We start from the raw sequence: 24,634 nt of genomic DNA, 5'->3' as shown, positions 1-24,634 counted from the left end.
GCGTGTCTCGGCCCCCGCGGAAGGCGCCCCCCGGCGACCGCCCCCGCCTCTTCCCCCCCCCCCCCCCCCAAACGGGGCGCGGCCCCTTTAAGGTGCGGGGCGTGCCCGGGCGTCGAGCTCTCGCGGGACTTGGGGGCCATGCTCTCGCGAGGCCAGGATCGTGCGCTGATTGGCTGCGGGGGGTTGAATGTAAGATGGCGCCCAGGGAGCTGTGAGGGGAAAAGACTCGGGGCCGAGGCGGCGGCGGCGCGAGGCGACGGCGGCAGCGGGGCCGGGGTGAGGCGGGGCCCTGGCACGTCCCGGCGCAGCGGGGCCCGTGGGGTGGGGGGGTGTGTGCGCGGGAGGCGGTGGCGGCGGGGCCGGGCGGGGCCTCCCGTCGGGCGCGGGGGGGAGGCGGCGGCGGTTCCGGGGGCGGCGCGGGCCCGGCGGGGAGGGGGAGGGGGCGGCTCTGCCCGCGGGGACGCGCGTAGCCTGCCCGTGCACGCGCGGGGCGCGCCCCCGGCACCCCCCCGCCCTGCACCGGGCGCGTCCCCGCTTCTCCCCCCCTCCTTTTCCCTACACGGGCGGCGGCAGCGCGCGCCGGAAGGCGCGGCCTCCGCGCGGCCCTCGGCGGCCGCCGTCCCCGGCGGAGCCCCCAACATGGCTCCTGCGGCGGGGGGGCGGGGGGGGCGGTGCGGCGCCTCCCGCCGGCCCGGGCGCCCCGCCGGGGAACAAAGGCGGCGGGGAGCGGCCCGGGCTGCCGGCGGGCGGCTGTGCCGCGGGTAGAAGCCCTGTGTCTCCCGCTGCAGCAGGCCGCCGATGATCTCAGGGGCTAAATATGGAGCTTCGCCTTGTCTGGGCCGGGTGGCGGGGCGGTCTGTGTCGTTCCCCGGCCTCCGGGCAGCGGCGGGCCGCGCTGCCGGGAACACCTGCGGGGGAGGGGGGTTGGGGGGGAAGACACGGGGGGACCTCTGGATACGGTCACTGCTGCTGCCTTGTTCTAAGTTCTGTCTTCCAGTAACTCCGGTGTCACCGGCTGTGCTGCGCCTGTCACCGCACGGTGCTCTGCGCCCCGTGACAGATGTGCTCACATGCTCGTTCCCAGTAACACAGGGATACAATGGTTAGGAATTGGGCATCTCGCAATCCCTTCAGTAGGAACTGCTAGCTGCGTGGATGATCATATCTTTCTTTCCTGATTTTTTTTTTTTTCTTAATGGAATACATTTTAAAAATAAAATAGCTTTAATAAGGAAAGAGGAACTGGGGATGGAAAGGGCTTCTTTGTTCTGTCTTCTCCAGAACGTTACAAGTCTAAGAGCTCAGGACAAGAGCAGCAGAAATACATGCAACATGGTGACTGGTGAGTCCAGATTGTCCACATGCTGCAAGTTGTGTGTGTGTTTTCAGTAACCTCAGTCTAAGTTTTATAAACTAACCGTATGTGCTCATGATCTTCAAGGAGTTTCTTCAGCCTATTTCCTGGAAAAAATGCAGTTTTGATGAACAGGGAGGAATTACCTCCCTTTATTGCAGAAAGCTTATTGCCTGGATGCTATTTCTTTATTTTAAAATGCAGTATTAAAAACATGCTGCTGAGATCTAGTGAAGATGGGTGTTTGCTGTTTCTAATGCAGGTCGACGGGATAAATGGAATGCATAAATTAGTGTATCTTAATGACTAACAGTAAAAGTGGCAATTGCAGCAGCAAGCTGAGTATGTTGCCCTACAAAAGCGTGTTGAATGCACATTTGAGCCTTAAAGAGGTTTTCTGTCATAAATGCAGCTGGGTTTAGTTTTAACAAATAAAACTGAGGGGGAGTACGGCATTACCTTTCCTGACTCTTTTGTTAGACCTGGTACCTCTACTGCTGCGAAGCGTTCTGTAAAGTGCATTTTTGAGGAGTTCAGTGCTTTTAGTTAAGTAACTCCACGCAGCCTTCAAACTAACAGTAACGACTCTGGGAGAAACTTAGTACAGACCGCACTGTTACCTGTGGTGTCTTTAGCTCCTTTCTGATTGCCAGAGTTGGAGAGCTATAGAGAAAACCAAAGGAAGATCCTGCTGCTCTTCCAGAGCAGGAACAAATACCACGTGGCGCAGTGGGGTTCTGGTCCATGGTTGGCACATTGAGTGCTGCAGTGGCTCAGATGAGCATTTAACTGTTTTAGGCATTAGTGGCTCTCAGTGTAGTAACTTCAAGCAATTATAAAGTAAGATTTTTCCATGCTAGAAGAGAGGAAAAGAGAGATTCCTTCTGACAGCTTGTGACAGAGGAAGATTTGCTAACAGGGGAAGGCTGGCTTAGTAGGCTCTTGATTTTGTTGCTAAAAAGAACTAATTAAGATGGAACAGCTGAGCAGGGTCAAGGACTTCTATCTAAGAAATTAATGCTGTGTTTGTTCTGCTTCTTGGTGTTGGAAGAGGTAGGTGACAATTTGGTGGTGGACCTCTTTTTGATCTTTGTGCCTGTTGCTTATGCATCTGGGTTTCTGGTGGCTTCTGGTCTCTGCTGCACAGGGGCACGATGTACCTGTGAGCAGCTCTTGACAGAAGGGTTGGAGTTCCAAAAAGTAAAAGCACAAGGGCTAATGGATAGCTGCTGTTGAAAACAGTGGCCCTGCTGACCTCCCCACTCTCTCCCTTGACAAGATTAACAGAAGGTGAATAACTATACCCTGAGCCGTTCCAACGTAATAAGCACCAATGCAGGAGCAAGGAAGAAGGCAGGACCTTTGCTGAGAGGTGAGTCCATCCTATTCAGCAGCATCTAGCTGTCAGAGAGCATATAATCTCAAAGAGCACCTGTAGTATTCACGTCTGGGTTCCCAGCGTGTCATCCTTGAGGTTTATTCCTCAGAGGAGTCTTCCCTCTGAAAGCTGTGTCTGCTAGTGCACCTCAAAGTGGATGTGCAAAATGCTTGCGCTCTTCTGAAAGCCTCAATGTAGTATTGAAGTCAAATATTTGCAAGTTCAAAGTAGAAAATCAGGACAAGTTAATTGCTCAAAATCTGTTTTCCAGCTTCCGAGTACGTAATGGAGCATCTTACAATTAGATGGAAGATGCATTCAAATGTGCCTGGTGTAGGTCCTGTCTGAGTCACTGAGGATGCACTAACAAGATTGTTCTCCATCAGTTCCAGCTTGGATGTACGGTCACCTGGGAAAGGGTTAACAATGTGTCCTGTGGAGGTGTAGAGTATTGACTGAGCAGCCAGTAATGCTGCCCCTTTGGTGGGGAAAGGCGAAGGTTGAGCTTACAGAGGTACTTAGTTTGTGCTTTCGTAGCTCCTGGAGGAAACCTCACTCTGCAGCTGAGTGAATAGTGTTACTGGTTCTGTCACGCACAGCTGGCTTGAAAATGTGTCAGATCAGAATCTCTGAAAGGCAGGAGAATTGTGTTTCTGTCCAGCCCTGAGTTCTATGGGACCTTCTGTATACTGATTTTTACAGAGTTGTTGTGTTTACTAAGTAAACGCTGTTAGCTGGTGCTCTTTACTAAACATTGATACGTGTTTTAGGAATATTTTCTGTAGTAATCTCATACAGCAACAAATGTTGCTTAATAACTCTAAAAACTGTAGATAAAGTGCAAGTTGCCTCGTGTATTCCCCTTACCTTTGGTATTCATTCTTTCTCCTGTGAGCCTGGTCCAATGCACTAGCCATGAACCTCCTCCATGTAAACAAAAACTTTTGTGTGTTTAGACTGCTGTCACGTAACAGTAAAGAGTGGTTAGAATTTGCTGTAGCTCCCACTGACTTTTGGTGGGAATTGCAGTTGGACTTGTGGAATATGCTTGGGTGCTACTGAGCCTAGAACTAGCTCCCATTTTCACACAGGCTGTTGCAGTCTTATGTTCAATCACATATTTCTGTCCTGGTTCCACTTCGTTAAATCATGGTGAAATGATATATACGGTTCTGCTTTTCACACCTATTCTCTTTAGAATTACAGTCATAATGTATGCATAGTGATGTTTGTCCCCTTTTCTACCTTTCCGCAGCTTACTGTAGTAGTACTGAATCACCTCTTCTAGTCCTAATCTTGTGCTGTTTCACATCTTTTTCACAACCATCTCAGTGTCTGGTAGTGTTATAGCTCAAATGTATTTATACTTTATCAAGACTAATTAGTGCTTTAGAAACAACCAGTATACTCACTGCAGAAAGAATTTGTGGGTTTAAACAAGATAAGTCAATAAGAGGAGAATGCTGTCAGAGTATACCCTAGAGCTGTCTAATGTTCTCAGGTGGAGTAATCTCTTTTGTTGTTTTTTGGGTTGGTTTTTTTTTTTTTTTTTTTTTCCTTGCTCTCACTTCTTCCCTGATCATCTGATTTCTTTTTCTGTCTCTCTCTTGTCTTCATACATGGCATGTTTCATGTTAACCTCTTCCTATATTAAAAGGACATCAAGAACTGATGCTGCTGTTGCCTTTGTCATTTCCAGAGCTTTGCTTCTCCATGTGTATAGTTTCCTGTTTGAGGAATCTCTTGATTTCAGCACTCTCCTTTTGCTTGCTATACTCGAATCGATAAGGCTGTCCTAGTCCTAATAGCAGTGGGCTGAATGCTGCATCTGATCCTCTTCCGTTGTGCTTCCCATTAGCTGCCTAGAATAGAACTGCATGGCCTGATAAAACATACTGCTCGGTTCTCCCACCTCTGTGGCTGCAAAGCAGGGCCAGAGATATTGATTTCTAAGCTTCTCTCACTAATACTACATGCTGCCACCAAATTAAATGTGTGACTTGATTTCGTCTGTTATGGGATTCACTTGCTCTGGGTGAAGAACAATGCTACAAGACTTTACATGGCAGTGAACTCTTCAAATAGTACTACAGTTACACCTGGTTATTGTTCAGACTTTCCTGAGCTGCTAAGGGTTAATCTTAGAAATGTGTGGTAGCACAAGATGCCTCATAAACCCAAGTAAAATCAAAGCATCTGTCTCGGGCAGCTGGCTGTGCATGTTTGCTAGTTTTCATATGGTACTTGGTATGAGAAATTAATTACTGGAATTGGGAATATCCTTGCAACAAAGGAGTGCTGTAGTTAAGACTTTAACTTTCTCTTTCCTTAAGGAACCCTAAGGACCTTGCAATATGAATAATTCTCTGGAGAACACCATTTCCTTTGAAGAATACATCCGTGTGAAGGCGCGAACGATCCCCCAGCACAGGATGAAGGAGTTTCTGGACTCCCTTGCTTCCAAGGGGCCGGAAGCTCTGCAGGAGTTTCAGCAGACGGCCACCACCACCATGGTGTATCAGCAGGGTGGCAACTGCATTTACACAGACAGCACAGAGGTGGCTGGGTCTTTGCTTGAACTTGCTTGTCCTGTGACAACCAGTGTCCAGCAGCAAACTCAGCCAGAGCAGCAGATACAGGTTCAGCAACCCCAGCAAGTCCAGGTAAGTATTTTAAATGATCTCTAAATGTATATGTGACTTGCTAACCCATGGAGCGGTGTTCAGAGCCAGCTACTGTCTAACCTGAAACCACAGGCGAGCACTTAATAAGCAGGCCCAATTAACTTTATATAGAACAGCACTATTTGTCTTTCACTTAAGGAATTCGGTAGTAAATTTCCCTATTGACTGTGCCTCCATTGAGCCCTGCTGTAGGAGGAGTAGCATACATAGCAATGTAGTGGTGTAACCTATTGGAGAAATGGTTGACAGTTCTGGCATGTGCACAGCTCCCCGAAGCCTTGCATACTCTGTGAAGCTGCTATAAATACCACCCCTGTCTGCTGGTCTTACTTTATCTGATTGTTCAGGGTGGCTGTGGGATCTAACTCACCTTTAGGGTTTTTTTAATGAAATCCATACTCTTTAAATCTTTTTGTTTGAACGTTCTAAATGTTGTAGTTCTTGAACTGTCTTTTAAGTCAGGGTGAAATGCAGGGGAGTCAACTTATGTTATAAACTAGGGGGAGATACCTTTCAGGAAAGGAACTCTAAAAGATGCATACATATCAAGGTAGATTATCCCTTTGCATGGTGGAAGGAGTCTTCACCATTTTTTTTTTTAATAGGTATTACAGTAATTTTTATTAAGTATTACATGAGCAAATCTGGCACCAGAGAGGAAAAAAACCCAAAAATGTAACTTGGGATAACTGTAATTCTGTTACACTTCAGATATGAATCTTTTGCCTTCTGTAGCATGAATGTAAAGTTGTGAGCTCTCTTCTTTTGCAACAAATGAGGGTATGGAGACACAAATGACTGGAGATAAGGTAGTGTGAACTTGCTGCAGTGCAATAGACTTGTGCTAACAGCTCACTTGCATGCTTTTATCCTAGAGCAAAGACAAACTTGCCTCTTTTCACTGGGTAACTCGTCTCCAGTTACTCTCTATTGAGTAAATGAATGCCTAACTGGGACTTCTGTAACCTGTTGCCCTGCAGTAACTTGTGTCACAAGGCATTTGAAGAATAAAAGCCTCTAGTCTCAGAGACGTGACTTAGATCTCTGTGTGAGTCTCTTAAAACTGACTAAGGGTGCTTTTGGTTCTGCTGTTTAGCCCTTCTTTTTGGGGGGAGGAGTTTCATTTTTCAGTAGAAGAACTAGGAGGGTCAGCTTTTTTTGGGTGCCTCAGCCTTGAAGATGTGGAAGGCCCCCAAACCAGTTGTAAAAGTCAGAAGGATTTTTTTCTTTTTTTTTTCCCCTGCTGCTGCCTCCTTTCAGAACTATTCGAAGCTCAGGCTTGACCCTTGCAAGTCTTCTAGTAACAGAGATAGGGAGAGAGGTCAAGTATCATGCTCCAGAGAAAAATAATCTCCTGACCTTCTTGAAAATAACCATAGAGTTGCTGCCAGAGACCTGTTCCTGTTTTTTAAACTGAATGGCCTGCACCCTGACTATGAAAAATATCTGATGAAAGTCAAGATTTCAGGAGTTTTCCTAAAGAACGTTGTCTAGTCTCTCCCCCTTGTTTTTGGTGTGACTCTACTTTAAAATATCTGGTTTCACATCTGTCAGTACAGATCATAATTGGTGTTTGTGTTGCCTGCCCTGCTGCTCACTTTAGGATGTTACAAACCCCCAGAATACTTAGGTGGCACATCTGGCACTAGATACGGCTCTAGCTTTTGTGTGTCGGCAGTGCAACTGGATTCATATGTATTTCAACAGCTAGCTCAGAATTATCGCAAAGTTGGGGATTTTTTTGTTTGTTTGTTTTGTTTTTGTTTGGGTTTTTGTTTGTTTGTTTGTTTTTTGTGTGTTTTTTTTTTAAGGATGGGGTGGAGAGGAATGTCTTTACCCCTTTGCAAGGGTATTTTTCTGTATTTCAAGATTTTTTTATGGAGACATGATTTATGTTAAACCCATTATTTGGTGTTCACCTGTCTCAAGACTACCACTGCAGCAGCAGTAGTAGCAGAGCACAGTGTCTGAACAAAGCTGTATTTTATTGTGATTCTGGAGTGACTGTGTTCCACTACAGCAGTGCACTTGACCAGCTGGCTCGCTTTGCTAAAATACTGCTTGTGTTCTATTATGAGAAATTTTGGTCATCTGCTGAAGCCTTTTAGCTTTTGATCAAACTTATGTCATCCCAGTACTTGACTTGATAATCTGTTTAGTTCTTGCTAATCCAGTTGCAAATCAGTGGAAGACCCTTTGAGCGACTACATTTATGTCTGGCAGTGTGACAATGGTGCTGAAGGTGACTAATAATATGACTGGTCAGATGACCTCAGGTTGCAAGTGCTGATGACAACAGCGCGATCATAGAGATAGACAGATGGTGCTCAGGTTTCATCCTAGATTTTACTTGCTGTGAACAACCGAAGACAGTGTGTGACTGCTTGCTGCTTTTATTTATCCTGGCAAAATAAGTTTCCTGTTTGAAGAAGTTGTCACCTTAGGGTTTTCTTGCCTAAAAGGTTCAACAGGTTGTTGCCAAATGTTTATTTTAAAGGCTGAGTGGATGCAACTGTTGGGTTACATACTAGTCAGTGCTACAGTACAAGTGTCTTGGAGCGCCTTCTGTGCCCAGTATTGCAGCGGTGCCATTAACGATCTTAAGAAAGAGTTTAGTATGTCAAGTTGTCATACCCTGTGCTGCATCAGGGGATGGCTGAGAAAGGCTGTTTTGCTTCAGTCGAGTAAGAGTTTTATCAGCTCTGCCTTGGGTGAGATTGTTGCTAGTTGGTCTTGTGCATTGAGGCCATCAAATTGATAATGCCAGCGAGAAGAGGTGTTAGCCCTGCCTTGCTTACTGAATGTGGTATTTCTGCAGAGGTCAGTGAACCTCTTGTCTCTTCCACAAGAAGATTTAACTGAAAGAATATCTGAGGACAGAAAGTATCTTTGCTTAGGATATGTACGGTGCATGTGGGGAAGATCCTCAATTTCGTCTTTCTTTTAAGACAGAGTCTGATGGCTGGGTGGCAGGAGCTTCTTGGATAGGGCTTGTGGGGAGGATGCCACAGATGAGCAAGATCACAGGACTATATAGGGAATGGTTGCAAGTAAAGTGTCTTTCAGTTACGGCTTGTGCCATTTTAATTGCTCAGGTCCGCATGGGTTTACTGTTCAGCTTTTTCAGTCTTCCTCCAGTCTATTCTGTGACTTCAGACCATTATAGGAAGCTGGGCATTATTAATGACATAAGGTGGGGAAAGATGCCCTTAAGTAGCTCAGAAGAAAATCTTACCTCTAGCTCTGCATAGACTGTATCTTTCCTTCACTTCTGATGGATGCAGCTTCGCCCTGCCTCAGTCTTGGTTCTGAAGTTTAGCCCGAAGGTAGGACTCCTATTCGCTTACCTTTGAAAAGCTTCCCAGGAAGATATTAGTGTAGCAGCTGATATTAATTAACATTTGCTAGTGTGCCACTTCAAATAATGTTTCTAGTCAAGAGTAGTGTTTTCAAGGTAGCAGCTACTTATATATGGAAGTAGGTTCCTCTTTGAGAGGTAAGGTGTTTTGTTTTCCCTGGTTCACGTGTTTTAACTGTCTTCGGCCTAAATCCTGCTCCAGTGTACAGCTTGACAACGTGATCTTGATATTGTAACTGTTCAAACACACACAAGGCCTAATTTGGCCTGTGGAATTCTCTCTCTGATCTTGATGAATGAGCAGAGGAAAAACCTGCAGTGAGAATCTGTCTGGCAGTTGTTCTGAAAAGCTGACTTGTACACTCCCGGTAGACCTTGTTTACTTAGATAGATAGCAAAGGACTTCCTGTAAAGTAGTTGAATAACAAGTTCCAACATTTCCTGCTACTTCAGTGATCAGTCTTTTCACCTACTCTATGTGCTTCAGGTCTGTTTTGTACTTGTATGTGTGCTTTCTGGCGTTACGTTAGAAGGAATTCTTTATTACAGTGTTAGTTTTAAATGCTGGAGTCGGTTTAGCTTAGGACAGTTGTTGAAGGTGTATTTTAAGCCTTATTTCCTTAAATTGGGCTAAAAAATAATTACGAGATGTGTTTGTGAAAAGGGGCATTTAAGAGCCTGTCAGGTGCTCTAGGGCAAGCTAGATATCAGAAAATCTATGCAGGCAAGAGTTGGTATGCGTGCTTATTGGGAGTTAGGTTTTAGGAGATATTAGGTAATGTAGTCAGTCAGTCCATGTATGACATTTTCTTTGCTTGGGAATTCTTTCAACTTAATTGTTTAAGAACTGCAGTTTTGCAGTCTGATTCCTTGTTGGGCAGAGAATCCACACGGGCCAGACATGTTATGAGTCCTACTTGAAAGTTTGATGGAGTTAGTCTGTCAACCATGAGGGAAAAAAAAAAAACCACAAACTTTTGGAAACCAGGCTTCAGCTATTCTCATGCTCATGGAGTTACTTATTTTCTCTTTGTGTGTGCTTGGTTGTAGACAGAATATATTTTTGAGCTTAATGTGACAGAAGATTGCCTTTAGGGGAATCTTAAAGATTTAGTTCTGCCCTCCTGTTATGATGCAGGCCTGACTTCTAATGCTTCTAATTCTCTAGTCAGCTAGTACTTGGTCCAACTTTTAGATATTTTATGGTAAAAAGGCATTTCTCTTTCTGATGGTAGCCTGCTGGGAAGTGATTCTTTTCATGCTGTTAGATCCAAACTTCTGGCAATAAGCAGTTTTTCAGTACTGGTAACTTGGCATGTTCCTCCCTTGTACCAGTATAACCCAGGAATTCCCAGCATAACATGTTCTCGCTTTAATATTCAGCATAAGGTGAAGATTTAAAGTCCTCCCTGTTGGTCTTGGCCTGTAAATTTAAAGCATTCCTTATTTTACAGTCCTTTTTAAAGTGAACTGCTGATGATGTTTATTGTAATCCGTTGTCCTTTTTTTCTCAGATAGCAAGTTAGACAATGAGGTCAATGTAAGAAGCTCTGGTCTCAGACTGGATTGGAGTCAGTATATCTGAAATGAATGCTTGTAGCACTCCTGGGTACAACCTACTTGAAAGTAGGGGGGGGATCTACTGCAAAATACAGTTGTTAAAAATGGATGTGTAATTCACAAGGGATGCATAATGTGCAGTAGGTAGAGCTCAAATATTCTTTTAAATAGTAGCAGTCTCTAGTCAGAAGTGTGATGTCTGCACTTTGCAGCATGGAGAACTTCCAGTGATTCTGGAGTCTGACTTCTTCATCTTGTTTGTGTCTGGACTCACTCTTTGGGTGTTAACAGTAACACTGTGTGAACTCTAAAGCAGTAGCAAGATGTGCTGGTTGTGTAGGGGGTAGGATCTAGTCCATGGAGGGTATCGTAGGGCCTCAGGTCATGATTGTTCATCTGCTGAAAGTGATGGAAGTTGCCCATGACTTTTAGAGACAATAGACTTATGCTGTAAAATGGCTAATGGTTCAAAGCTGCACCAGGGGAGGTTTAAACTGGTAAAGAAATGCTTCCTAATGTCCAAGAGGGTGGTCAAACACCCGAACGGGCTTCCTGGAGAGGTTGCCGATGCCCCAAACCTCTCAGTGTCTAAGAGGCATTTGGACAATGCCCTTAATAACATGCTTTAGCTTATGGTCAGCCCTGAAGTGGCCAGGCAGATGAACTAGATGATCATTATAGGTCCCTTCCAACTGAAATACCCTATTCTGTAAAAGTGGAAGAAAATGCTGTCTTGTTGAGTCTGTTCTTAGACCATGCCTCTTGCTTAATTCTATTCCATTACCGTTCTAATTGCACTTATGTAATAAAATTGTTTCAGTGCAGGAGCAGACTTTCAATTCTTACTGCTAGCAACAGCAACAAAAAATATATAGTCTTTGTGTATGTTACAGCAGTAGCATCAACTGTAATGTAAAACTTCGTATGGAAAGAAAGTGGTGATACTTTTAGCATGTTCTCAGTCAACCTGTGCAGATTCTGAAAACACACTCCAGAAGCACAGGATAAATGATACATTTACTTCCTTCTGTGACATGATTTGAAGATAAAGCAAATGTTTCTTCTGTGAAACTGAAAACATATCAGTGCAATAATGCACTTTAGTTGGTCTAGTCTTGGACACCTGCCTTGCAGGTAATCTTTTGAACAAGGACTTAAATTAATACTAAGGATTATATTAGTGGCTTTTAAAATCAGGTATTTTGGAGAATACTTGCATTAGAGGTGTAACTAAAACTGGCTTTCTTAAACTGAATTCTTAACTGGGATCTGTGCTTGGGCCAAGGCAGAACTCATGCTGTAGGGCAGTATAAGAGTATCAAATAGAACTGAAGAAGCATCCCATAGGTGACTTCATCTTTTTCAATTCACTGCCTGATCAAATCACTCATTGATGCAGCTTTTTAAACTGTCATGCGGACACAAGGTCCTATGTTTCTTGTTACCTTGCAGGAAATTATTATAGAAAGTCCACGTCATCTGGATTACAGTATACTGCATATAGCTCCCAGCAGGAACCTGTAAAATTCCATATTTTTCCTGGAAATAGAATTAGCTCTTAACGGGAGGTGACTTATAAAACTGGTCTGCAAGTGGCGCATTTTTCTATCCCATTTTTTTCCTTAGGAATTCTTAATTGGCTGCAAATGAATCCTTAACGTTTTAAAAGACTTCTTAGAGGTGATGTTGGGAAGTGAGATTTCATGTATCTGCGCAATGCAGACCTAGGTGGTAGCTCTGGTATTGCCAGGCTTGACGGCCTCGAAAGTGAGGTAGAAAAGGGTGAGAGAACATGATGAGTAAGAAGACAATTTTACAATAAAATACATCTCTGTTGGCTCCAAACTTCATGTGGCCCTCATAGGTGCCACTAACAAAGCTCTACATCAGATTTGAAAGAAGTTGAGTAATTAATTCTGTCCCTTAAGAGGTAGTATTAAGGAAGCCTGGAGAAGCAGATGATCTTGGGAACCTGGGATATCGCTTCTAGGACAAGGCAAATGCAACAACGTGGCTGTGTAAATGTGTGGGGACAAAGTGGTGAAGTGTCTGAATGAGGAGCGTGGACCTCACTTGGTGCCCTGGGAGTGAAGATACCAGCTGGGTTGGGTTTGAGATCTGGAATGTGAAGTTGCTGAGACCTGAACTTTGTGTTGGGAGCTACCCCTGATTCCTAGCTTTAAGTCTGGTCCTGGACTGCTGCTAGATAGTGTGACAGACCTTGGACAAATGAGCATTGATGTGAGAGGGTGTGATTTTTATTTTTTTTCCCCCCCCCCCCTAAAATTAAAGGAACTGTGTTTGAATCCAAGTCTTAAAATATTTTGTCCATGTTATTCAGCATTGTGTAAGTGCATGAGCTAAAAAATACAACTGAATAATTTGGACAATAAATGGAGTTAAATGGAGTAAGTAAATAATGAAAAAAAAGAATTGGTTTTAATTATCATTGCCAAAGAAATACTTCTGAAGTTTAAAAAACAAATGCTGCAGTGTCGCCCCTTAGCGCATGACAAAGATTCAGGTTGAACTTGCAACTTTCTGTGTTGACACCTGCTTGTGTAGTGTTACTGTTAGTGATTGGTTTCAAAATAATATTTCTGTGCTTTATGTGGAAGGAGCCAAGTGCTGGTTTCAACTTACTGCCTGTCACTGGCAAGTGATCCTGCGGCCATTTGGGGGACTGGGGTTGAAGGCAGTAAAACAAACTTTACTGCATAGTAAGAATGAGGCAAGCTCCTGTGTTTTGTAGCAGATACGCATTACAATTCTGATACAAGGTTTGTGATCTTAAGGTCTTGCTATTGTAAGGCCTGTGCTGAAATAACATTTTAGCAATGCAGATAGCTCTGAAGACTCTTTTGGCTTCCAAGGATGCAGTCTGTTGGCTTGAGCCCACAGAGCTTTGGGGATGCAGCTCACGCGGTGTTCTGTCTGTGCTGAGAAGTGTAGTCATGTGCAACACTGAGCAAACACATCATCTACCATATTGCTGTTGTCAACCAGGCACTTCTAGAGTAACTTGGTTTCATTTTCCTGAGATCTTTAGTAGCGGATTAACACATGGAATCATAAAACTGAGCCTAAAAGACCTGGAGTGTAGACTTCCAGTGGTGGGCCATCTCTGTTGGTGGCCCCACTGTGGAATCACTGACACTTGCTGATCTCTAACTGTTGAATTGGTGTCATTGCAGGTTCAGGTCCAGGTCCAGCAGGCACCACAGCAGGTCTCTGCCCAGCAGCTCTCTCCGCAGCTCACTGTCCATCAGGCTTCAGAGCAACCAATACAGGTCCAAGTGCAGATCCAAGGCCAGGCGCAGCAGCAGGCGTCCCAGACAATACAGAATCAATCTCTTCAGAGCCCCAGCCCATCTCAGCTGCAGGCAGCTCAAATCCAAGTGCAGCATGTGCAGACTGCCCAACAGATCCAGGCTGCGGAGCTACAGGAGGAACATATACAACACCAGCAGATCCAGGCCCAGCTTGTGGCAGGACAGGCCATTACTGGTGGCCAGCAGATACAGATCCAAACAGTTGGGGCACTGTCACCTCCACCTTCTCAACAAGGTTCTCCACGAGAGGGAGAGCGACGGATCAGCACTGCTAGTGTCCTTCAGCCAGTGAAGAAACGTAAAGTGGATATGCCTATTACTGTATCGTATGCTATTTCAGGGCAGCCAGTTGCCACAGTGTTGGCCATTCCTCAGGGCCAGCAGCAAAGTTACGTCTCTTTAAGGCCAGACTTGTTAACAGTGGACAGTGCCCACCTGTACAGTGCCACTGGGACCATTACTAGCCCCACTGGAGAGACTTGGACCATCCCCGTTTACTCTGCTCAGCCACGTGGTGACCTTCAGCAGCAAAACATAACCCACATCGCCATCCCTCAGGAGGCCTACAATGCCGTCCACGTCAGTGGCTCACCAACGACACTGGCTACTGTGAAGCTGGAAGATGACAAGGATAAGATGGTGGGAAGTACTTCAGTAGTGAAGAACTCTCACGAGGAAGTGGTGCAGACTCTTGCTAATTCGCTCTTTCCAGCGCAGTTTATGAATGGCAACATCCACATTCCAGTAGCGGTGCAGGCTGTGGCAGGGACGTACCAGAATACAGCACAGACAGTGCACATATGGGACCCGCAGCAGCAACAGCAGCAGCCCACGCCCCAAGAGCAGGGGCAGCAACAGCAGCAGCTACAAGTCACTTGCTCAGTAAGTTAAAACTGCTTCTCGGTCTCAGTTGGTGATTAACAACTTGCGAATGTTGTTGAGAGGGAGGATGTCAGCAAAGGGCTGGTATCTAGGAAGCAGACATGCGTCTGTCCCAGTAGCCTGGGCGTGACGTAGGGCATTTGACTCCTGATAGGTGTAGGACTGGGATGTGTTAATGTTGGTACATAACTAGGATTCAGAACTTCCCAAAAGAACGTACTGTCTTGATCTTCATAGTATAAATTGATAGATACTCGTAGTGTAAATTAATACATACATACTCATTGCTAGCTTCCTTATGGCAGGTATTACAGGGTCTGCAGTCTTCTGAGCTGTTCTAGAGGTTGCAGTGGACAGGCAGGGATGACTGCAGCGAAGTAAGGCGTGCAAATATACTAGTCACCTGGTTATCAGTTACTTTGTGTTATGCAGCATGTGGAGTCTGCAGCAGACCCAGAGCCCAGGTAAAGTGTTGAAATCTGTCTAGTTGTGAGCAAACTTCATGGGTCAGGTGTACTGAACTGTAATGCCACGTCCTGCTTCTGGTAAATGCCTGGTGCAAGAGCACAGTAACGAGCAGGGGCAAGTAAGCACCTCTTCATAGTCCGTGGTGAACATGGCAGACAAATTTGTTGCTTTTTTTTTTTTAAGGCTTTTACTAACTTTAGGCCATAGATTATTTTGAATTGGCTTTTAAAACTTGAATAACTAGGGCTATTAATGGCCACTCTTATATGTGCAAATGGATGTAATTTATCTTTTATTACCAGAAAGTGAAAAGTGATTGATCTGTCAGAGCCTGTTTTTGCTGAATGGAATAAGGGCAAAAATATCCAAGTCTGCTAGCATAAATGTTGTTATAAATTCTTTCCAGTTTATAAATAACACTGTTGGCTTTATAAAGGCGTATATGCCCTCTACTTTGTCAGTAAGCACTGAGACAAGGAGGATTACTTTCTTTAGTCATGTCTGATTGTTTCTGAGTTGGTTGTGGACTATAGCCCACCAAGGTCTTCGCTGAAAAGGGTTCCCTACATCTCTAAATAACTTGCAGGTGCTGGATGCCCTCTTTTTATAAAGCTGTACTTTAAGCTACAGTTTATGGGTCTAGTAATGCGTGGGATTTTGTTTGGTTGGGGTTTTTTTGTTTTGTCACTTTCAAAGAGCCTTCTGTACCTCATCTTTTCCCTGTATTGGTACTTCAGAGATCATCATGTCATCACTTTTGGCTGCTTGAACAAATTAAGTTGATAGAACTTCTTGCCTTTCTGCTAAACAAGATTTTTAGATTTATTCTAGGGTCTTTTAAGAGCATGATCTGCATTCTTGGGATCCTTTCCAAGGTATTGGCTCTGTAATTTCTTTAATGGTTAATTGTAAAGCTTCTACTAACACACAGTGGTCTGCAATTCTTGGGTATCAGTTTTCTGATCCCAATTCTCTGGAGTACTGGGTGTTGTATAAGCCCCTAAATACAGAGGCCAGTCCAGGAGGGACTTGCTACTGAGGTGAACATCAAACTTTTGGGGCTTGTCCCTCTCACAACTGTGAGACTGAGAAGGAAATTGCCTGCTTGCTCCACACTGTCCTCTGGCATTGTGCTACTGTGGGATCCGGACAAGTTGCGGCTATTTTGGTCTATTTGTGAAAAACGTAAGTCAGTTAAGAAGCAACTCCCAGCTCAGTGAATTAACTCCATCCTGTGTGCCTTCCTTCACACTGGACAAGGTGTCTGCAAGGTCAGGGCGGAAGTTGTCCCTTAGGTTGGGCTTATGGAGGTGGCTGCCTGGAAGGCTTTCTGCTCTCTGGAGAGTAATGGGGCAGCACTCTGGAGGAGAGTGGAGGCTCAATCCTGGCTCCTACAGAGACAAGGTGTCAGTTCACCCTTGGACTCCTGTCCTCTCCTTTTTAAGGCAGAGGCTTGCTTGACAACTTAAATTTTGTTACCATCTGCCTTGTTAAAAGCTGGGCCCTTTCAGTTGTAGTCTCGCTCTGCACGCTGCTGCTGATGCAGGGGCTGATAAGCAAAGAGCTATTAAGAGCTGATGCAAAAAGAAAAAGCAACCAGAGGCAGTCAGAAAGCTCCAGTCTGAGTCTCTTGCTGGCTTTGCCTCTTCAGCTGTTTTTTTGTTCCACTAAGTAAGGTATAGGTATTACTAAAGTCTGTCATTTTCATTGTGGTCTCTAGTACTGTCAGAGCAACTTTCACTGATGATTGACACTTGGCAGTATCAAAGGAAAAGTTACTTCATTATAACAAAGCCTTGCTTTTTGGGCTGCCTCTTAAGAAGGGGGAAGCAAAACTGTTCTGATGTAGGAATTGCTGTCTCTGTAACATTCAGAGTGCCAGTGAGAAGTTGACTAAGGGCTGTAAAGCTTCAAGTTAATCTCCTTAATTGAGGTAGCCATGAGACTTTCTGTGCCACGGGATTGAGAAGCTGTGGTGAAGAATGCAGAGTGAGTGTAGCTGGAGGGCTCTCTGCTCTTTCTGTATAGATGCCATCAATTGCCTGTAAAATAAGTTTCAGTTTGAGCTGGTAATTCTTCGTGACTTAAAGTCCTGCTGCAAAGTAAACTTCCAAAGGGTCTGGAGACCCTTTAGGCCTATAATAGGTCATACACTAGCTCTTCACAGAATAGTAGCTGGTCCTCACAGCAGTATTTTGCCTGGGGCTGGCAGTCTCTCTAGGTGTTGTGACTCAAGGCTGTTTCTGCAAGGGGCCTTGGGCTGCTCTTGTTGTACTGAGAGGATGGACTTTAGTGGTGGCTCAGAGTGACAAGTTAGCTGAAGCTGAGAAAAATGCATTGGAGCAAATAAGGCTTCAGAATCGATAGTGATCGATGTCAGTGTTTGAGGGGAGACTAGAAGTCTGTTGTTGAGAGAAGTTTAGCCCTGTGAAGATCCTTGTCTTAGAACGTAGCGGCTAGCTTCTTAATGGTGTTGCAGCAAGAATGGCTTATGGCTGTTAGGTCCCCTGTGATGTTCAATAGGACTTCTAAATGCATCAAACTGCAAGTCTTGTGGATTTGCTAAAGGGGTTATTTTATGTTCCTTTGGACTTAAAGTGTTCTTGGAGAAACAAATACTCTTTTGTGAGCAGCAATTCAGGTTAGACAGCAAAAGTTGTGTTCCTTGGATTAAATTCTTGTTAGAGGGGAGTGTTGCAAAAGACTAATATCCTGGGGCTAGAGGTATTGTGGCATTACTTGTTTTCTGTCAAACTGTTGCATATCAAAGTCTATATATAAACTGAAATGTGTTCTTTCATAGGCTCAAACTGTTCAGGTTGCTGAAGTTGAACCACAGCCACAGCCACAAACTTCACCTGAACTTCTACTTCCAAACTCTCTGAAGCCAGAAGAAGGGCTTGAAGTGTGGAAAAGCTGGGCACAGACCAAGAATGCTGAGCTGGAAAAAGAAGCCCAAAATAGGCTAGCACCTATTGGAAGTATGTGTCATGACAACATGGCCTTTCCTTCCTTTCAAGTAGGATTAGGAGTGACTAAAATGTTAGCTGTGTGCTGCTCTGGAAAACACTTGTTTAATCAGTGATTGTTTTTAAATTTAAACTTTGATTTACTCTGCAGTACAAATTATTGCATACTCCCACTGCCACAGGACATGTTCCAAGGGAGGTATTAGCTCTGTGCTGAGCCAACTTGAGCACCTGGGCTGGTAGCAGTAGGAAAGGGCACTGTATGACTGCAGTGCATGGACAAACAAAACGGCTGTGAGTGCCAGCCAAGCTGGTAGAGTAGTCACAGAGCTGATGTTTTCTTACTGCAGCAGGGCAGCATTTCATTGTGGACATGGTAAAAGAAGGCAATAGTCATGCAGTTGGCAGGGCAGAGAGTCTTCCTGTCGGATTCTTACCTGTTTATCTTCTAGTAGATCTGACAGCCTAAGATCTTGATTTATTTCAACTTTCTTTTATTATACTGGGAGAATGAGGTAGTACTGGGCCTGCTAGATAGAAGGGCGAAGCTGGAGATGTGGGAAATAATTCCTGAAAGATTGGGACATAATATGACTTTATGGCTTAAATAATATGGCTTTGTTTTGTTTTTCCAGGGCGTCAGTTGCTGAGGTTCCAGGAAGATCTCATCTCTTCAGCTGTGGCTGAACTGAATTATGGTCTATGCTTAATGACACGAGAAGCTCGAAATGGTGATGGTGAACCCTATGATCCAGATGTGCTCTACTATATCTTCCTGTGTATTCAGAAGGTAGGGGGAGGACAGCTACATGTGCAGCAGCGCCATGCATATTGTCAGCATGTATAGGGAAGATTCTCTGTTATAAAAATGGAGACTGTGACTTCTCTTAAGCTTCCCAACAATTTCATAAGGAAAAAGAAGTCTCTTTGCTTTAAAAAAATAATAATCAATCAGATGAAATGTAATTAGTGCTCAGCAATGCTTTTGCCTACTGAGTTAAGTTTGTGAAAAATTGTTAATAACAGAGTTCAATATCACAGTGAGAATAATAAATCCTTTCAGGTTTTTTGACATGGGGAGAAGGGCTGGATAATGTTTGAGGAAGTTGTCAGTGTCAAAACTCAATCTAGTTGAAGCTTTAACAGGCAAGAACTTAGCTTTGTGTGGTGTGGGAAATCTGAGCTGGTAATACTAGTGTGTTTTCTGGAAAAGCTGCAGGAACAGAGCTAAACTCTGATAGGAGAATTGAGCATCTCTCTCCTTAACCTGAAAAAGTAGTGTCCAAAGGACATTCATGTGAAATAACTTGCAGTGAACACGCCTGAAGTAAAAGGCGAAATCCAACTAGCTTTCCTTTCTAAGATGGTTATTGCTTGCTGTCTTAGCATTCCCATGACAGTAACTGAGATTACCTGCCCTGTACTGGCCTTGGTGCAAGGGTCCTCACTCTTCTAGGTAGAATGTATTAGTCTTCAGTGCTATGCTGTAAAATGCTTGACTAACTGGGTACATCAGCTCTTAGGGTAAGGTCTGGTCTGAAGAATATACTCACTACCACTGTACTAGACTGTATTGTGAATCTCTTACAGTATCTCTTTGAAAATGGCCGAGTAGATGACATCTTCTCAGATCTCTACTATATTCGGTTCACTGAATGGCTGCATGAAGTTCTCAAGGATGTACAGCCCCGCGTTTCCCCTCTTGGTAAGAACTTTTGTGTAAGAACTTTAAAACTTTCTGGAGTTTGGAATGTTTAAACTGAACTACAGCATGAGTGTAGTCTGAATAGAAACCCTTTTGAAGTACTTGATGTCCCTGAGACAACTTATTTTGGTCAGGGAGAAAAATGTTGCGTCTGCAGTGAATGCTGGGGTTACTGCACATGTCAGGCTCTAGCCCTGATTGTCGTTTACAACTGTTAGTCTGTCATTGATCAGAAGGCATATTGTTGGGACTTTGTAGTGTCATGAGGTTGGCTTACTTGGAATCCAGCTGATCCTTGATCTGAACCAAGCTTCCTCATCTGAAGTACTAATACACCTTACCTCTAATATTTATTGTTACTTTGGGAGGTAATACAACACTGTCACATTGCCATGTAGCCAATTGGATATGGTCTGCAGGACTAACTGGGTGTCAAACAACGCGTGATTAGAGCCTCGAATACTGCAATCAAATGCAGCTCATCTCAGCCCTGTGTTTAGAAGATGATGGCAACAGGGGTGGGGGAAGCAGTTCCAGAAGAGACAGATTTTGACAGAGTTGCATATGAGAACTAGATTAAGAATTGCATTTTCAGAGCATGGAAACCTGGTTTCTCATTACTTCATTCCCTTTGATCTGATTAGACATCGGTGAAGCTATTGCTTGTGTTCAGAAAGGTAGCTGATGTTACAGGCTAGATGGCTAAGTAGCACCATGAGTTTTGGAATCCTTTTGTTTTCACTCTGGCTGTTTGATCTGTGCTTTGTCATTCCGCAAGCCCCGGAGTTCATACTGCTGTCTGTTTTTCTGTTTATCTGTGTATTTGGAGTATAGTATTTCTCTTCTACACAAAGGAAAAAAATCTGAGAATCAAAGGATTACTCATGTGTCCAAATACATCACTTGGCACTGTGTGCTGACTAAAGCTGCGCACAGGGCCAAGAGCTGATTTGTAACACTGGCCTGCCTGCTCTCACATATTATTGTATTAGAAGCATCTGCATTGGAGTCGAGCCATTAATTAAAAGCTGTTTAAGTGCATCTTTATTTCTCTCTGGGCTGGGATGTATAGGCGTATTGCAGAAGCATACTCTCTGCAACTAGAGGTTGTTGACATATGTATGCAAGCGTTTCCTAACCGTATCTGCTATTTAAAAGTTATTTGCACAGTAGTGAATCTTGACATCAGTGAGGATCTCCTCCTCCTCCTTCCCTTAAGGTTTATACATTCTCCAATACTTACAGACTATAAAAGGCTCCTGTGTTCCTGCTGTCTGGCATGATGCTGACTTCTGATTTTTTGCAGGTTATGTCCTCTCCAGTCATGTAACTGAAGAGATGCTGTGGGAGTGTAAGCAGCTAGGAGCTCACTCCCCTTCCACCTTGCTCACTACACTGATGTTTTTTAATACAAAGTAAGTACTTAGGTCTTTGGGAATTTTGGGGAATAAAAGAATTTCAAACACCTTGACAGGGTTGGTAGGAAACTGCTGCACTGGATCAGGGTGAAATCATGAATTTTGAATGGTTGCATTCAGGGCCCTGTTGCAGCTCCATCAGGCAAAGAAGATGCAGTACAACAAGGAAATGAGTTAGCAGAGGGGAAACTGAACTTGTGGCTGTTGCATGCTTTGCTGCTGGAACAGTCTTTAACTCAGTGTTTGTTTGAGCTTCAGCTGGCTCATGATGACTAAAGATAACTACCTCGCTGTTGTGACTGTATCCTTTACTTGCCTCAATGTCCCGTATTCTCTTCTTGCTGCTCAGATACTTCCTGTTGAAAACAGTAGACCAGCACATGAAGCTGGCCTTCTCCAAGGTATTGAGGCAGACCAAGAAGAACCCTTCTAATCCCAAGGACAAAAGCACGAGTATCCGCTATCTGAAGCCTCTTGGCATACACCAGACAGGACAGAAAGGTAGTGTCTGGAAGTTTTCTTTGGGAATACTTACTTACTGGGCTTGAAGGAAGTGGATGAACCTGGAGATGTCTGCAGGTAGGGCCACAAGAACCCAAGACTCTGCCAGTTGCCTTCAGCCTAGCAGTGCGGGTTTTCTGTGCATTCTGTCTGAGAGAGCATAGTACCTTCTAATAGTAAGCCCGGAGACATACCTTACCTGAGGTGTATAGGACTCATCAAAAGCTAAGGGTAATTTTTTTTGTTACTCTTGTTTTTTATGGGCATAGGGGCTGTTGGGTGTAAGTGCTTATGTACAAAGGGGGAAACTTCTTTGGGAGCACTTATCTTGACTCATGTGAACCCATATAGAATCCATATGCAAGTACATCTATCCTCTTAAAAGCACAGACTCAGGATTTAGCTGAGGCATTGCAGTCTCACTAGGGAGACTTTTCTCATTTTGGGCACAGGTAGATGAGAAATGGAAAGAAGGCTATAGATGGGTTGTGGTCTTCAGTAACCTTGGGATGAAGCAAGCTCTCCATATAATGCTTTGAGCATTTATAACCAGGTGCCTCTGCCCTGGAACAGCCATATGTATCTTGCCAACTCTTGCATGGTAACAAGGTGCTTCAGTAGTGCTGGGACTGTATGGCGCTACTCAGTTTGCTGTATTTATACAGTGTCTGACAGACTTCGGGGGGGGCGGGGGGGGCTGGTTTGTAGTTACAGATGACATGTATGCAGAGCAGACTGAGAATCCAGAGAACCCCCTGAGGTGTCCGATAAAGCTGTATGACTTCTACCTCTTCAAATGGTGAGAGCTCTTGTTCATGTGTATGGTTGCTTGTCTTCTGTGACTGTTAAGCTGCATCTTGTGGCTGGCCTAGTTTTCAGGGCTGTGTTTTATTGCTGGCACAGTTTCTACATTTACTTAAATGGGGAGGGGTGTTGGTGTGAGAGTGTGGGGTTTACTCCAATGCACTGAAGTTGAACTGTGATGTTTAAAAGAGACAAATCCTGATTTGTGAACTGGCTGCTCTTAATCTCATACTCACTCCAGAGGTTTGCTGTGTTGGCATGAGCTTGCTGTTCTGCCTGTGACTCTGTGAGCAAGTCATGTGGAAGCATCCACTACTTGAGATGAAATTAGGGTCCTATTCAAATCAGCTTCTGAACAAAAATGAGGACTTGGTATGGAGATTGGAGGGAGCCTCAGAGGACTCAGCTCTAAATTATGATGATTCTGATAATTAATGTAAACATTCCTCTGTACATCTGGGTCTGCAGCTAGCCTGGATGTGAAAATACCTCATCCTTGCTTCACTCTGAAAAACCCCTAAAGCCGTGTGTGTTATACTTACCAGTGTGAAATAAAAATTTCTTTCTTGTAGTCATCACCATGGCTTTTTTACCCTTGGCATAGCCTAAAAACTTTGGGACCACTATTGCTCCTAGATGTAACTCCGTACTTTCATGTCTCATCAGCCAGCTGTTCACTGTCAGGATTTGTGAAGTCTGGGGTGAGGACAGTGGTGGTCTCTCCCTTCTGGAACATTCTGTTAGTCTGGTTATTTCTGATCTTCCTCATGCAGCCCCCAGAGTGTGAAAGGCCGGAATGACACGTTTTACTTGACACCGGAGCCAGTGGTGGCCCCCAACAGCCCTATCTGGTATTCCATCCAGCCGATCAGCAGAGAGCAGATGGAGCAGATGCTCACCCGGATCCTGGTGATACGAGAGATTCAGGAAGCTCTTGCCGTGGCTAATGCCAGCACCATGCACTAAGGCATCCTTCTTGGCTCAGAAGGGGTGGGGCGGGGTGATGGGGGAGGGACAAGCAAAGATAAATTGTACAGACTTTTACACTAAAGGAGATGCCTAAGTTTTTGGTTTTTTATTGGTGTAGTTATGAAGCCCTTTTAGGCTTCTTCTCTTTAAAAGAATCTAAAGGAAAACCTACCCATTGTGTATCCTACCCAACACACCAAACTGTTGGAACCATTGGAGGCTGCATATCCCCTGCGAGCTGGGAGCTGTGGAAAGCTGCTGGTTGACTCTGTTTTTTTTTATGATGTAGAAAACATGAACTACAGGATTGGCCTGGATGGCTGGGGCCTCTGTCTCCTTGGAGCATGTGCAGCCTAGAGAATGATGGATGGACCTGCTCAGCCAGTGGAGGAGAGGCAGGCATCTTCTTTTCTTGTGCTTGGACGTTAATTTGCTGTTATCTTGGAAGGAAGAGGAGAGAGTGAACTGCAGTTGTGATTTATACAAAAAACAAACCAACGATTTCTATTCAGACCTTTAAGTGACGTTTTTAGATGTTAAAAGTACAAACTTTACCACACTCTTCTTTTTTTGGCCTAACATTGAGGCCTTAAACCTTGAGGCTCCTGTGCCTGATGGAATTCTTGTAACATACACTTGTGTATCATATAAAGATACCACCCTGTTTCTCTTATGTATTCTTACTCTAGTTGTTTATTAAGAATGACGAGCACGTCTTTTCAACATGCCATTGAACAATGTGTCTTTATTTGGGGAAGAGTGAGCTGTGAGGGTGGGGGGGGTCATTATACGAAGATCAGTATGCAAACTGGTTGTTTCCATCCCTTTTTGTGCTTACCAGCTTGACTCTGCTGGACTTCACCTCTACAAATTAGGAAGGTAGAAGGGGATTAACTTCTGTTGAAGGACCTGAATGTCTGCTTGCTGATGGAAGCTCAGTGTCAGGCTAGGAACATGGGATCTGCGAGACCAGATCAGACTGTCAGTCTGTCCTAATGTTCTGTGGCCAGCCTGTGAGACTTCACCCCGAGGCAAATCCTCCCTCTCCCCATCTTTACAAACACATCACACCAAGGGCAGGATGGAGGGGTGTTGGAGGGAAAAGGCCTTTCAGGAGCAGCACGTGGCTTACTCCTGCCATTTAACAGCCTTTTCACAGTTTTTAACACAGATGTGTAGCTTCTGGCATCCTTCATGATCATAAACCCCAGCTCTGTAGCCTTGCCTTGCTGCATCTTAAATGGTTGCTGTA

General features: G+C 44.4%; 1 protein-coding gene across 3 annotated transcripts; it reads left to right on the top strand.

The window, feature by feature from the left end:
- The first annotated feature begins 72 nt into the window (after positions 1-72).
- On the top strand, positions 73-24,107 carry QRICH1 (glutamine rich 1). 3 transcript variants are annotated; one of them, XM_082487689.1, is made up of 12 exons: positions 73-276; positions 1,282-1,342; positions 2,642-2,726; positions 5,066-5,395; positions 13,529-14,548; positions 17,820-17,997; positions 18,621-18,775; positions 19,576-19,690; positions 20,997-21,105; positions 21,458-21,609; positions 22,318-22,408; positions 23,187-24,107. In XM_082487689.1, the coding sequence occupies exons 4-12, from the start codon at positions 5,087-5,089 to the stop codon at positions 23,377-23,379; spliced, it is 2,322 nt and encodes a 773-aa protein (XP_082343815.1). In that variant the 5' UTR covers positions 73-276; positions 1,282-1,342; positions 2,642-2,726; positions 5,066-5,086; the 3' UTR covers positions 23,380-24,107. The 3 variants fall into 3 exon arrangements, with proteins under 3 accessions (XP_082343815.1, XP_082343814.1, XP_082343813.1); XM_082487688.1 differs by having other exon boundaries at positions 2,634-2,726; XM_082487687.1 differs by lacking the exon at positions 2,642-2,726.
- The last annotated feature ends 527 nt before the right edge of the window (positions 24,108-24,634 follow it).

Source organism: Vanellus vanellus (genome assembly GCF_965231255.1).
Source record: "Vanellus vanellus genome assembly, chromosome: 9".
Classification (NCBI taxonomy): Eukaryota; Metazoa; Chordata; class Aves; order Charadriiformes; family Charadriidae; genus Vanellus; species Vanellus vanellus.
Note: the sequence above shows the minus strand (reverse complement) of the source record. Positions and strands in the feature narration are given on the sequence as shown.

Bases quoted from the DNA above. Each gene is read 5' to 3' on its own strand.
- QRICH1 (XM_082487687.1), top strand. From the start codon at position 5,087: ATGAATAATTCTCTGGAGAACACCATTTCCTTTGAAGAATACATCCGT. The intron at 17,998-18,620 runs GTATGTGTCATG...TTGTTTTTCCAG, and splicing joins TAGGCTAGCACCTATTGGAA to GGCGTCAGTTGCTGAGGTTC. The intron at 21,106-21,457 runs GTAAGTACTTAG...CTTGCTGCTCAG, and splicing joins CTGATGTTTTTTAATACAAA to ATACTTCCTGTTGAAAACAG.